The sequence below is a fragment of the Corvus moneduloides genome, chromosome 2 (assembly GCF_009650955.1).
Source record: "Corvus moneduloides isolate bCorMon1 chromosome 2, bCorMon1.pri, whole genome shotgun sequence".
Taxonomy (NCBI): Eukaryota; Metazoa; Chordata; class Aves; order Passeriformes; family Corvidae; genus Corvus; species Corvus moneduloides.
The window spans coordinates 119734992-119748606 of record NC_045477.1 but is presented as its reverse complement, the minus strand read 5'-3'; the positions used below and the strand labels follow the sequence as shown (position 1 = coordinate 119748606).

Genomic DNA, 13615 nt, shown 5'->3' with positions numbered 1-13615 from the left:
CAATGTTCTCTGCCCTCAGACCAGCCAAAATGTCCAGTCATGCTGAGGAAAATCCACAAGTTCCCTCTACAGGAAAATACCAGTCTCTGTGATATTAAAGCTCCATTTCACTTTTCTGAATGATCAGAAACAACTCCTATGCTACAACCACATTGCTCATTTTCCTCTGTGCTATCAAAAAGTGATTCTGTGACATGTGGCTCGGATGCTTTCCATCTTCATCCCTTCAAGTGACTCCCACAAGGCTGTTGAAATCCTTGCATCCAGTGCTACCAATACCATAATTTTAAAATTATCCACCTGATCAAAATACTCCAATGTAATGGAATAGGAAGCAAACATGGAGCACAGAGTAGCCAGAGGAATAGTTTAGGTTGGAAATGACCTCTAAGATCATTGAGTCCAACCATTAACCCGTGTCCCTAAGTGCCACAACCACACAATACACACACGTATTTTTAGCACTTCCAGGGATGGCAATTCCACCACTTCCCTGAGCAGCCTGTTCTGACCACCCTTTCACTGAAGAAATTTTTCCCAATATCCAACCTAAACCTCCCCTGGCTCATCTTGAGGCCATTTCCTCTTGTCCTATTGCTTGTTACTTATAACTTCCTTCAGTGAACCACTTTAAATACGTGGCCTTGCTCAGGTAAAATTTTAGTTCTCAGTGAGACAGAGGAAAGTGTGAAAAATGTTTGCACAAGCAGGAAGTGCTAAGTTTTAACATCTCCACTTTCTGCTCTTATAAGACACTGTCCTCTTAAAAGAGCAGAGCTCTCAGGAAAAATGTGGAAAACTCGACATTTCTTAAATAATGCAGTAAATATTTTTTTCCTAGGTCCCTCAGGAAAATAACCTTGCTGACAGAGAAAGTGAGGAAGCAATATATTGTCTTTAGAGATGGGCAAGTGCACTTTACGTGTCTTTAGGAAGCCTGGAAAACACATTACTGTAACAGCAAACCTACAGCCTGACCTGAGCATGGCTGAAAGCTCCTCCCATCAGATTTCCAGGGAGCCATCTTCATCTCCCTCCACCTGGAACCAGAAGAAATCTTGCATGTAGAGCATTCAGTGGCATAGGTTAAATGCAAGGTGAATGCTTGGGTTTTGGCAACTATGGTTAAGCATTGACATCAAAGCAGAGCAAGAAATATTGCTCATCTCTGCTAGACACGGCCTCAGTCAAATGGCTGGACTTAATCCCTGTGGTCACCAGCAATAATCTGATTCTGATCACAGGACCACTCTCCATAAAGAGAGTTTGGGGTTTTTTTGTGCTATGTACAAATCTCATGGCTGAAAAAACAGCTCTTTGCAAGCGGAGCCACTGCTATAATCTCCAAACCCCCCAGAGCCCAAAACTGCAGTGCTGTGTTTTAGATGTCGCCACGTGATAACTCCTGGCAAACACTGACTGCTTACTGTCAACTACAGCAGTTCAGAAAAGCCCTTTGTGCAGAAAGAGATCCAAGAGCCCCTGAGCCTTTTAAAGACGAGACTTGAGGAACTGTGTGTAAATAAATAATGCAATTCATTACGCCAAATGTAGGTCAGTGTACAGCAGTGACACTTCTCAAGCTGTGGTCCAGTGTGACTAATTTCTGGTTGATGGGTACTAGGCTGGCTGGAAGGTTCACCAGTTGTCACCAGCACGTCAGTCACAGCCCCTCAGGGAACCGTGTTCCATCCACGCTCACCCACCTTTCCTCAGAGCTGCTGTTCTTCCAGTGCACACTCAAATATGCCCTTGTGCACAGTTGGTACCGTCTGTCTCGCTGCTTTTCTACTTTTCTTTTTTTAAGCAGTCACGGTCCATGTATAAATCAGAGAGATTCTTGCATGTTGTGTCATTAGACAGAAAAATGGGAATTCAGAAAGGTCAGGGCACGAACCTCCTCATGATCCTGCTCTTGGCACTGTTCAGAAACACAGAAAAACTGAAAATCCCTTGCAGTTATCAGGATCAGGATCGGAGGCATTCATAACAGAAATACAGCGTGCACTGACAGACACAAGTTAATTCTTCAGTCTTTGCTTATATCCATTCTTCATTCTACTCTTCTCTCTTTGCTGCTCCCTTACCCTGACCTTCACTTCCAGTAATCCCTTTCTGCCCTCCTTCCCCTATAACCACACCCATCCTTTGCTCTCACTGGGACTAATTAAGGCATGAGCAGACTCTGCTCTGCGTTTTCACCTGGGCACAGCACAATCCGTGGTTATTTCCTCTTCCCTTCTAGCCCAGCTTCACCGCTCTGCGTGTGAAGAAGAAACAAGCCAAGCACTGGACTCCCCTCCACCTCACAGTTGCTCAACAGGAGCAGGAGCACAATCTGGGCCGTGGCTCTTTCCTATTATCCCTTGGGTTTATTATTTTGATTTTTTTATTGTTATTTTTATTCTTTTTTTGGCTGTTATTTCAGAAAACATACTTTGCTGAGCTCTTTGGTCCTGCGGGGCTTAGGCTGCCCTCCATGGCTATAAGGTCAACACAAAGCCGACTCCAAAAGTCTCATTCTTTGGGAATGGTTTGTGGAGGAAGGCAGGAAGAGGGAAAGGAAGTTTTATCTTTGAGCAAGCCATGTGCAGCTATCCATCAGATATTCTAGGATGATTCTAGGATTAACCCAGTATTCTAGGCTGATTTAAGCTTTTATGTTTAGTGCCATCTAATGAAAACTCGTAGGATTTGGTTATGGGTACAAGAGAAAACTGCACAGCCTTGCTCCCCCTGTAATAATTCAAATTAATTTCAGACTCGGTTTCAAGTCAACTGACAATGCAAAATTCTTCAGAAAATAAGGATTTTAGGAAAAGGACCCTGTGGATGCAGCTGTAGAGCTTGGTACAGCAGTTACCTGCACTTTGTGAGCTCCTTGAGACTTTTCAGGGTTACCATCAGTCCTTCATTTTGCTGACACCTCAGAGCTTGTCAGACACCCCTGCAAAATTTGTTTGTTAAACAGCTGTACCCACTGGACAGGCTGAATATTCCAGCTCACAATTATTACTCAAAATGGAGCTTTCCAGTATGAAAAAATTTCTGTCTTTGTGTTTGAGGTCAGTGTTTTCTGTTCTTCCTCAAGATAGATTCATCCAAATAATTGGGTTTGCCTTGCAATAAAAACCTTTTTTCTTGCTACCTTGGCTCCTAGAGGACACCCAGTAAAAGCTTTTTGACCCTAGATTTTCTGTCACATCAAAAGAGAAAATGTCGGAACAAAAACCCCAATTCTGGAGCTGTCCCCTGACAGACAGACAAGCCCCTGCATACCTTTCCAGGCTGCAGCTGTCCTTGCATGTGGAAACTTCACAGAAATTGGTATTTCTGGCTCCAAACATGGGCACTTTCCCCTTTATTGAACATGGAGGCTGCTCTACTGGGATACTCCTTGGAAATGCTTTGGTAATAGGTCTTAATATGTTTCAACTCCCAATTACTTTACAATAACCTGGAGGCACAACATAAAACTGCAGCCAGGAAACAGAAGATGCTCTTGCCCAGCTATATTTATTACACTCTTCGATTACTGTGGACATCACTGAGCTCCCTGAAAACCAAATATACAGATATGCCCAGGATAGCACATTGTGTCAAGAGCAAAAACCTTGTAGAGTTTTAATCAAGGAACACTCTTCTTAAACACTCTTTCTAAAAAGGCAGGATATTTTTACCCTATAAAAGCTTTCCTTTGTTTTGGTTTTTTTTTTTTAATATTGCATTGCCATTAAAAAAAAAAGAAAAGAAAAAGAAAACTGACATCTACAACAGTAATTGCTGAAATAAAGGATTCTGGTTCATCTCCCCATCTCTCTATCCTTGTAGTCAGAATGGGACTACAGATAGAAAAGTATATTAAATATTTACTCAAGGTTGTTGTTGGAAGAATTGCAGTGGGGTTTAAGTCCTTCAAAAAAAGAGAAAAAAAGGCTTCTCTGGCTTCTGTTTGGAATTGTATCATCTCAGTAGAAATCAAAGAATCATGAAATGGTTTGGGTTGGAGGGGATCTTAAAGCCCTTCCAGTGCCACCCCTGCCATGGGCAGGGACACCTTCCACTGTGCCAGGCTGCTCCAAGCCCCATCCAACCTGGCCTCGGACACTGCCAGGGATCCAGGAACAGCCACAGCTTCTCTGGGAAATCTGTTTCAAGTCCTCACCAGCCTCACAGTAAAGAATTTCTCCCTAATACCCATCTGACCCTTCTCCACTTCAGTTTGGAGCCATTCCCCTCGTCCTGTCACTCCATCCCTTGGAAATTTTCTCTCCCCATCTTTCTTGTCAGCTTCCTTCAGAAAATATTCTCATCTCTATCCTCTCCCCCACACACACTTTCTTTTTCTCTTTGCTTTTCTTACTTTTCAAATAAGTACGACCTTTTTTTCCCCACTAAAACCTTGTCCTCCTCAAACCACAATAATCCAAGTTTCTCTCTTTATATTCTTTCCTTTCAAAATAGAGGTTTCCCCTCAAGATGACTCTCATTTTTGTTGATGATAATGAATAACCAATAAATCAGTTACTCAGGAAAAAAAAAGAAGAAAATAAATCAGAACTTGATATTTTTCAATGCATAATGGTTTCCAACACTTTCCTATGTGCAAGACCAAAGAGTCTGGTCTTGCACACTAAAAACAATACAATAAATGGGGTTTTTTATAGCATCCGTTCTAATGAACAATGTTTTGTTTTCATTTAAATTCCCAACTGCAGAATTGAGTGATTATGAGATAATAAGAATTTTTTTTAAGTTTGTAATAGATTTTTAATGTTTGTAGCCTTGTCAACCACTGTCAGAGGGTACATTAAGGAAAAAAAAAATTATTAGATTTAGATCCATACAGTTAAATGTTATTACACACTTGTATCCCCCCAAAGTTTGGAGTTAAAACCAATATAGGCTTATAAAAAATAGATTATCTGTAAGTGGCAGCTATGATGTTTTGAAGAATTGCCATATTTTTTCCCCTAAAGAAGAGATTACAGAGACCTGGGTGTCCCCCACTCCTGATTCCAGGGTGAAGGGCAGGATTGAGCCACTCTCAGATATCACAGGGGTACAAGGAACTAATGCTGAAGTAATTAAAAAACCAAATTGTGTCCTCTCAATCTACGTTTTCAGAGAAAATATGCACGTTTCCTTATAATACAGAATGAATAAACTCAAAAAATAAATCAAGATAGTTACCCATGAAGACATTCATTTTCTTTATTCCAGCCAATACTCACACATACAGATGTACATACACCGTGTAGCAGATTATTTTAAGACGAAGCAAAATAAACAGATCCATCCACTGTTGTGCTAAATACTTCCAATCATAGTTTAGATAATCTTAAGCATAATTCTGTATCATTTTATACATAATAATGGAAAGCTTGTTTGTGCATTTAAATACAACTCTGACCTGTGTTGGCTGAAGTGCTGGTGAGTCCAACAACTCAGATATCACAGACCTCATCTGGGTGCAAATGCACCCAGTTGCAGTTGCTCAATAACAAAAAATTAGGATATTATCAAAATCCAAGAGCCCAATAAGGAAGTGAATTTACCAAGCTTAAACAGTGCACTAGCAACAGAGAACAACTGATCATCAATCACATGGCTGTTAAATATTTACCAAATCCCTTGAAAATTCTTTGAATTATAATTTTTGAAAAAAAATATTGCATGGTGATGTCAGGTATCAATAAAACATGGAGAGAAATTAAATCTATCATACAAGTCATATGGAGACATAGGTATTTCCATCAATGCCACAATTTGTCAGAAAATAAAGATTATTAATATACTGAGGAGGTGTACAAAAACATTTCCACACACCTGAGCATCATAAACAGAAACATATTCCTAAGCAGACTCTGCAGCAACATTTAACTCAAACTACTTTTTTCCATTCTGCACAGCCCTGGAACAATACATTTCCAATTTCTGCATGCATAAATCATTTGTATGTGTAACAACAGCTGCACCCTGCATTATATAGAATTCAGATATGTACTATACTGAAAATATTTCTACTACCTATTTGTTCTGCCATGAATTTCTTACAATGTTTATGCTTTAAAATGTTAGATTTTCTTTGCCCAAATTCCCAAACAATGCCTCACATTTTCTCCCTCTGTCAGTAAATGGATTAATGCACATAACTGCTTTAGTACAGATTGTTTCACTTCAATATGTTCAGTTTATGGCAGTGCTTAAGCCTCCACTGTTATCTCTGAAGATATTTGGGATTAAAATGCTATGAAAGTATATATATTGATTACATACCTCATTTAAACATAACCAAACAAATTTAGACTCAGGATTTCTTCTAATCTGTGAGTAACATCACCACTAAAAATAATCACAACCCAGCACATGTTTATGACACTCAAATTTCTTTGGCATGCACGAGCTCTTTATCAAAGTTAAAATGCAAACCCACTGCCACAGCACCCGAAAGCTGGTTTTATGTCTGGTATAAAACAAAAAACATGTTATTTTCCCCTCAAGCAGGCTAGAAAAGCAGGGCTGTCTGAAGCCTTCATGTCACACACAGAGAGTCACAGGGATGCAGCAATGCTGAAGTGAGATACATTACTGGGAAGATGACATCTCACTCAGCTAGAATTGAACCAAAGTAAACATCAGGCATTTTGGGGGGAGGAGGGAGAAACCAGGAAACATCTCTGCCATTGCCAGCTGGAAAAAAAAAGCCATAAGAGCCTACCTGAGACAAGCGAGACTGTGTCTTTCTCCCATGAGACAACAGTGATGTATGCCTCCACAGAGGAGGGGATAATGCACTTGAACACTGCTACATTGCCTCTCATGGCTTTCTGGTCCTCCACACGGACTGTATAGGGTTCCCGTAAAACTGCAGGGACAAGAGGAGGGTTTGGTAAATAAACTGCAGCCCCACATCTCACCCACTTCCTCGGTCAGCCTCACAAAGTGCCCCCCAGAATCAGGCTGTGAGCTCTTATCTCAGTGAATGACACTCATTTACAAGGCTGATTGTGAGTTGATGTGAAAGCATTCTCAGACCTTTTTGTTTCCTCAAAATCTGCATCTCTTACTCTGTGTTCTTTCCTCACCTAATTCTGGGAGGCTCAGATAAGGACTGCAGAGTTATGTGGGTAAATGGTGTTACGTTTTATGTTCCTTGTCCGCTTTCCCCAGCCACATTTCCCTTCACAAAGGGCTTTCTGCTCATCAAAGGGCAGAGGGGTAAATGCAGGTGCTGTGTGTGAATTAGACATCCAGAGCGGAGAAGAGAAGGTCAGTGTCATTTAGGATTTTGAAGAAGTGAGAACTGAAGGAGAAAATCGATAGAGGTGACAGAGAGAGAAAAAGAAATGTGTGTCAGGAACACAGAGGAATGGGAGTAAGTAAGAGGAGAGACACATTTGATTGACCAGCCCTGAAAGAAATCAGTTAATGGTAAAAAAACCCAGAAACAAAGCCACAATTGTATTAAACAAAAACACGTTATAATAAAACCCAACATGATTCAAAAAATGTTTAGAATCGGAAAATTATTTGTCTTGAGTCTGAAAGAATTAATTTAATGGACAAAGAGAAAAACGAACAACTGGATGGACAAGGAGGATAAAAGCACAACTGGAGAAATCCTTCTAACCAAATTAATATTGCTGGGGTGAGATGAAGTTGCACTGGGTAGGAGAATGGAAAGAAGGGAAATCTTGAAATAATCCCATGGAGAGCGAGGGATGAGCATTTCTGGAGCAAGAGTTCATGGAGAAGGTGGCAGAGCAGAGAAGAAAGAGATGTTGTCTTCTACAGCAAATGAATGGCTGAGACAGGACAGACAAGCACAACAAAGACTCTCCACGGGACCACAAGGTCAAGGTGCAAAAAAAAGGAATCACCACAGCCAAAAGAAACCATTCCAATGAGAACAGGGATGAATACACTGGAAATTTCTGTGTGTCTGAGACATGCACCTGCCTGAGGGTAAAAGTTACTGGGAAGAATGACCCCAGTGGAGCAGCAATGCTGAGCTGCCACATAACAGGGACATTTCTTGCCCACATTTCCTGTCCACAAACACAGAGCAAGCTCATTTACACATACATTTAACCCCACTGATTCCAGTTGAAAATTCAGTAACTTCTTTTCCCAGTTTACAAAAGTGTTTCTACACATCAGGAGCACTTCAATTTCTAAGTATCTGCCCCACTTACGGTGTATTTCAAGAAATAAAAGGCAGAATAATGAAATGTAACCAGTCTTCAAAATGCAAACAGCATCAGCTTTTCAGGTCCTTTGTTACCGCTGCAAAAAGGAAGACTGAAGTTCTCTATCCCAAACATTGCTATAACAATATAACTTTTAGAACCCCTAACCAAAAATATATAATTAAATATATAGTAATATAATTAATATATATTATTAATTAATATGTAATTAATATATATTTTTATATATAAATATATAATTAAAAATTAAATATCTTTTTTAAAAGGAAAGAAAAAAAATCCATATTCTGTTACAAGATAGACACTAATAGTTTTTAAAAAGTCAATAATTTATTTCTAATCAAGGGCTAGACTTCTTAACCCTGTCATGAGTCTTAAAGTGATCTATAAGCACCTTTAATGCAGTGACTTTACAGCATTGGCTGCCCTGTGGTGAAGCAGCTCCCTAACCTTGTTCTACACCCAGGGAATGGCACATAGATCATCTTAATGAGGCTGACTTGTGTCCAAAGCTCCTGCTCCAGCTCTCATTCCCAGGAAAGGCCTGTTTAGCAGCAATATCCCAACATACTGCCAGAGGTATTTGTACTTTTTAGATCACTTGGCCACTCTGAAAATCTGCCCAGCTGATGATGTCAATAAAATCCAACACGGAAACCACGCAGGGCACAAAAACCTGGAAAGAGGTTTATTCATTTCCTTGTTTAAAAGAATTTACATTATTGTGATTTACGAGGTCCCTCAGCTATATCCAGGTCATAGTTTTGACAGTTTCTATGAATAAATTGCTGATTTTTACTTTTCCTATATATTTTTTTTTTTAAATCCCAAGTCCCCAGGTCATTAATTTATATGAGAATGTCAGCCTTTGCTACAAAAAACCCCCCATATTCTTCATTGCCATGACAGCACAGGAGAGCTTGAAGATAAAATGGAGACCTTTACTTCCATGTGGGACTGGCATGGAAGAGGATTAGGTTTGGATATCCAGGTGTGAGGGTTATGATTTCTGGGGGGAGTTTGGGAATCTTTGTTGCACTATAGGTAAAATTACATGCAAAAGCACAATTACAATTATCTGTGAGCGGGAATTTTTGTATCTGCTGCCCATATTCCTGGGAAGAGAGGCAAATGAGCTCCAGACTTTCTCAAGCTGACTTTGAGAATGGGCAGAGTCATTTGTGCTATGACTAGATGATCCACTGATTTCTTCTGCATTCTTAGGAAACCAATTGCTGTTGGAATGTGCTGGAAAGAGGAAATTAGAAAAGACCCCCCAAAATCATGTTAATTGGTGCCAGTCTGAAATATTGTTCAGATTTCACATGAACAGAACTAATTTGTAAGCACCATGTAAAGAAATGAAGTTCCTAATTTCAAATTTGAGCAACACATTTACCATCAGGGTTTATCATCTGAGCATAAAATACACTTCACTGCCATGCACAGAGGACTCTCCAAGTTGTGTTTTCCTGTGATTGAGGGTTTACACAAACCCTTGGAAAAGATGCTCACTAGTAGCTGTGGTCTGCCATCACACACAGTGACAGCTCTGACACCATCAGCTCATGGCAAGGAAGGGGACTCGTGTAGCTCATTATCCAAACCTCAGATTAACTGAGAAATTGAGTCAAATGGAGAAATGAGTGGAAACTCTTGAGGGTAAAAAGTTAAAAAAAGAAAAGAAAAGAGGTAAAGAGGGCATTTCTGACTTGGCAAAAAAAGTTGTTAACTTATGAGCCAAGTAGCTACACTACCAACTGCAAAGCCCTTTTTTAAGGCCTTTTTTCTATTTGGAGCGTTTATTTCTCAAGCAGAGGGAGAAGTCTTGTTTTGGAGTTCCATGGATGAATGTTTTACACCTAAAGGAACACCAGTTCAGAGACTTAGCCAGAAACACTGCAAGTTTTAGCCTCCTTTGTATCACCACAGTAGTTTATCTAAGAAATGTAAAAATTGGAAAGTAATACTGGGAAAGAATACTACCCAAAAGGTGCTCAAAATGGAAACACATTAACAAATCCAGAAAAAGCAAAAATAAATACTATGTTCTCTCTAAATATAATTCTACCAGACAACTTGCCCACAAATCCATGAAAGTAAAGCCAAAATCTCAAAAAACAGCACCGAGTTTCAAACAAAGTTGGTTACGATGTGTTCATATGAATCTTTGATTTTCAAGCTTTTTTTTTTATGGACGACTAAATATTTTCATAAGAATCATAGACCATCATAGAACTCCCCTTATATGTAACATGGTAACTTCTGCTAGATGCTTCTTGTGCAAGAAAACCCACTTTTCTAGACTAAAATTTTAATGAGACATGAATTTTGTGGAAACCTGGTTTTTATTCTTGCCTCCCAGCTGCCTACAAACTACAAACCTCTGAATGTTAACTAATTGTTAAGAAGAAGAGAATACATTTTATCATTTAAAAAGAAAGTCACAGGCAAATCTACTTGTTAACTGTTCACAGTTTTCCCTGTGAAACTCCTGTGAAGACAAATCTCCAGAGGAAGGGTTGTTCTCTCCTGAGAAAAGCCAAGCATAGCTCCACTAACAATAAAGAGCTTCCAAGGATTTGCATTTGCCAAAGGTCAGCTTCCAAACTACTTTTTGTTTGTTTGTTTGAATATCTTAATTAACTGAAGCGGGTAGACCAAAATCTTCAAAAACTGTGCAATCATGTGTTTGTGTGTTGTAACAAAAGGCCTGATTTTGATCCCTCTGTAATTCCTCACTGGCTGGCCCAGCCAGTACAGAAAACAGATGCAAAACGATTCTGCTCATTTGCATACTTTAGCTTAAAGAGAAAGCACTACCCGTGGACGCACATGAGCTGCTGAATCATTGCAGGGGACACAAATTTCTCTCACAACAAACCACAAGTGACCACAAAAAAAGGAGGAGAGGTGTGATTTTAGGCCAGACATTCCTCTTCTCTTCCAGCCCATGTACAAAAGCTGTCTTTTTATCACACAGCTCTTTAATGGGCAAGCTTGGTCTGATTATTGATTTCATTATCAGTTCGTTTCTCCTTACATTTGTGCTCAATTGATCTTTGGAAAACTAGCTTTTCACCACCAAAAATAATTCAAACTGAGGAGGAGAGAAGGGAAAAGAATTCATCATATTACTTAATACTGTTAAGAGTTCAGAGGTTACACTTCTGGCTAATCTCCCTTGATTTATATCTGCTGCTACTCTTTGAAACACCCACATTCCCTCCCTCCTCAATCCCATCTGGACCCAACAAAAGCCTCTACTCACCAGCCTTAATGTGAACATCCTGACTCCTGATTTTCCCTGAAGGATTTTCAGCTGTGCAATAGTAAGTGTTATCATGGATTAAGTTATTAAAGCTTGAAGGAGGGAAGGGGAAAATTTGGAGAGTGCCATTGGGGTGGACGTGGCGGATCCCTGGGACATCGTAGATCTCCTCGCCCGTCGCTAGGTACCATCTGAGCGTCACCGGGGGGATCCCTGCTGCTGGACAGGGTACCAGTGTCCCTGTGGTGCTAGCAAACACTACCTCTTGCAGAGATGCATTGACAAAATAGAGACTGGCGTGTAGCTCTTCACTGAAAACTGCAAGACAAAAAGAAAAAAGAACAGACCTTGAAAACCTGAGAAATTTCAGCCGCGCGCAAAACAGTTCGACACCGCCACCAAATCAAACGCGACGCCCAGGGAAGGTAATCAAAGCATCTGGATGCTAATGTCAGCTCTAATAAAATGCTTCTTGTTTTCAAGGAAAATATCACCAGGTTAAACACAGTAAGTGGTTTACACCCAAAAGTAAAATGAGAAACCCCTTTCGGTGTAAACGGATACAGATGCGCTCACTTATGCACTTGCTGAGGCAGCACTCTTCATACAGCCTGCAAAAATCTATCAGTAATCTGCCTTTATGAAATTTCCAGTGACTAAATTTCTGCCTGGAACACAGGCAGTTTCTGTTAGCATCCCTAAATTTATTTTTACAGTCTTTCCATGGCAAAAATAATTTATAAAGTAATAAAAAGAACTGAGCAAACACTGAAAAAATTCCCCGTAACTCCTTAATAGTAATACATATCTATACTTAATACAGATACAGCTTAATAACTGCTTTATATCATTGGTCAGGTCTTTCTAGCAAAGACCTATAAACCTAGGTGCCTATGAAAATCTTGGTTTTGTCATCCATGTGACTACAGGTCCACTCGCAACCTTAAACTGAAGATTCTGTATCACTGGAAAGAGTCAGTATTAGTCAGACTTCTGCCATGGGCTGTTGAGCTCACACTGGAGGGATTGAAGACTCCAGGTGGTTTAAAGGTTCCCCAACATTTCCTCTAAAGTACCTTCCTGACCTGTTCTGTTGGAGAGCTGATAAGCATAACACATGATTTTTGTTTTCCAATAAATGGTAGGATATCTTCCAACACTGCCAATCCGCTTTGTATTTGCATATAGTGCTCACTTGTAAAAAAAAAAAACTTCCCAGTTGTGCTTGACACAAACACAGAGACTTGGATGTCTCATTATGTCTTGAAAGCAGTAGATTCTGACAGGATTTTCTAAAGCAAGGCATGTAAGGGGTCAGTTTTTGAAAAGGTGACCATAGTGGAGGAGATCCCAGTGAGCAGTGATGAGACAGATTTCAGGGTAGCCTTCATTTGCACAAGATGGATTCTATCAACCTGCAGAAAGAACTTGCAATCCCAATGTTAAGCCATGAAGTGCCTCATCTACCTCTGCCACTGCATCTTATGGTAGTTTGGAGCACAAAATAGATTCTTTTTTCCTTCTCTCTTTTGGTATCTTGCAAAGATACAGGGTGGGAAGATGTTCATTCTAAATATCATTAGGAGTGAAAAAGAAGAGAGCAAAACTGGCTCTGGAAATCCCTGGAAATTGAAAAAGAGAGGCCCTCCCCAATTGAGAAAGATGTCTGGCATGCAGGAGACAGAGATAAATGGGCGACACAGAGAAGGTTGAAAGGCACTTGGAGATTTTGAAAGGAGAAATTTCAACACTGGAGCTGAGCTCCTGCATTTAGATGAGGCAGGTGCCAGCACAGAATAAAGTCCCTTGCAAAAAAAGTTCTACCTAGTTGGTGCAATCCCAAGAGGAACTCGGGCATCTGGAAAGCAAAAATAGGCACAATAAGACTAAGCACAGGAAGAAGCTGAATCCTCATTCAGAAGGACTGAATAAGATGGTGCCACTTTTACATAATCACATTTCTAATTATAGTTGTACTTTGAAGCAGAGAACAGTATTGTTGGTAACATAATAGAGAACTGGAAAAAAACCCCCAACAATTTGGCATTGTTCATCTGCTGTACAAGCTTTTCTCTACAATACAAATGAAACAATCAACAGGGCATTTAAATTTCCATTGGCCAACAAGACA

At 40.0% G+C, this 13615-nt stretch overlaps 1 protein-coding gene across 2 annotated transcripts in view; it reads right to left on the bottom strand.

Moving 5' to 3' along the window:
• DSCAM (DS cell adhesion molecule) overlaps window positions 1-13615 on the bottom strand; it is a 439089-nt gene that overhangs the window by 365357 nt on the left and 60117 nt on the right. For both annotated transcript variants that reach the window (XM_032101087.1, XM_032101088.1), the window contains exons 2-3: window positions 11485-11802; window positions 6722-6868 (exon numbers count right to left, since the gene is read on the bottom strand). In XM_032101087.1, coding sequence (XP_031956978.1) covers window positions 6722-6868; window positions 11485-11802 — 465 coding nt within the window. The remainder of the gene's footprint in view (window positions 1-6721; window positions 6869-11484; window positions 11803-13615) is intronic.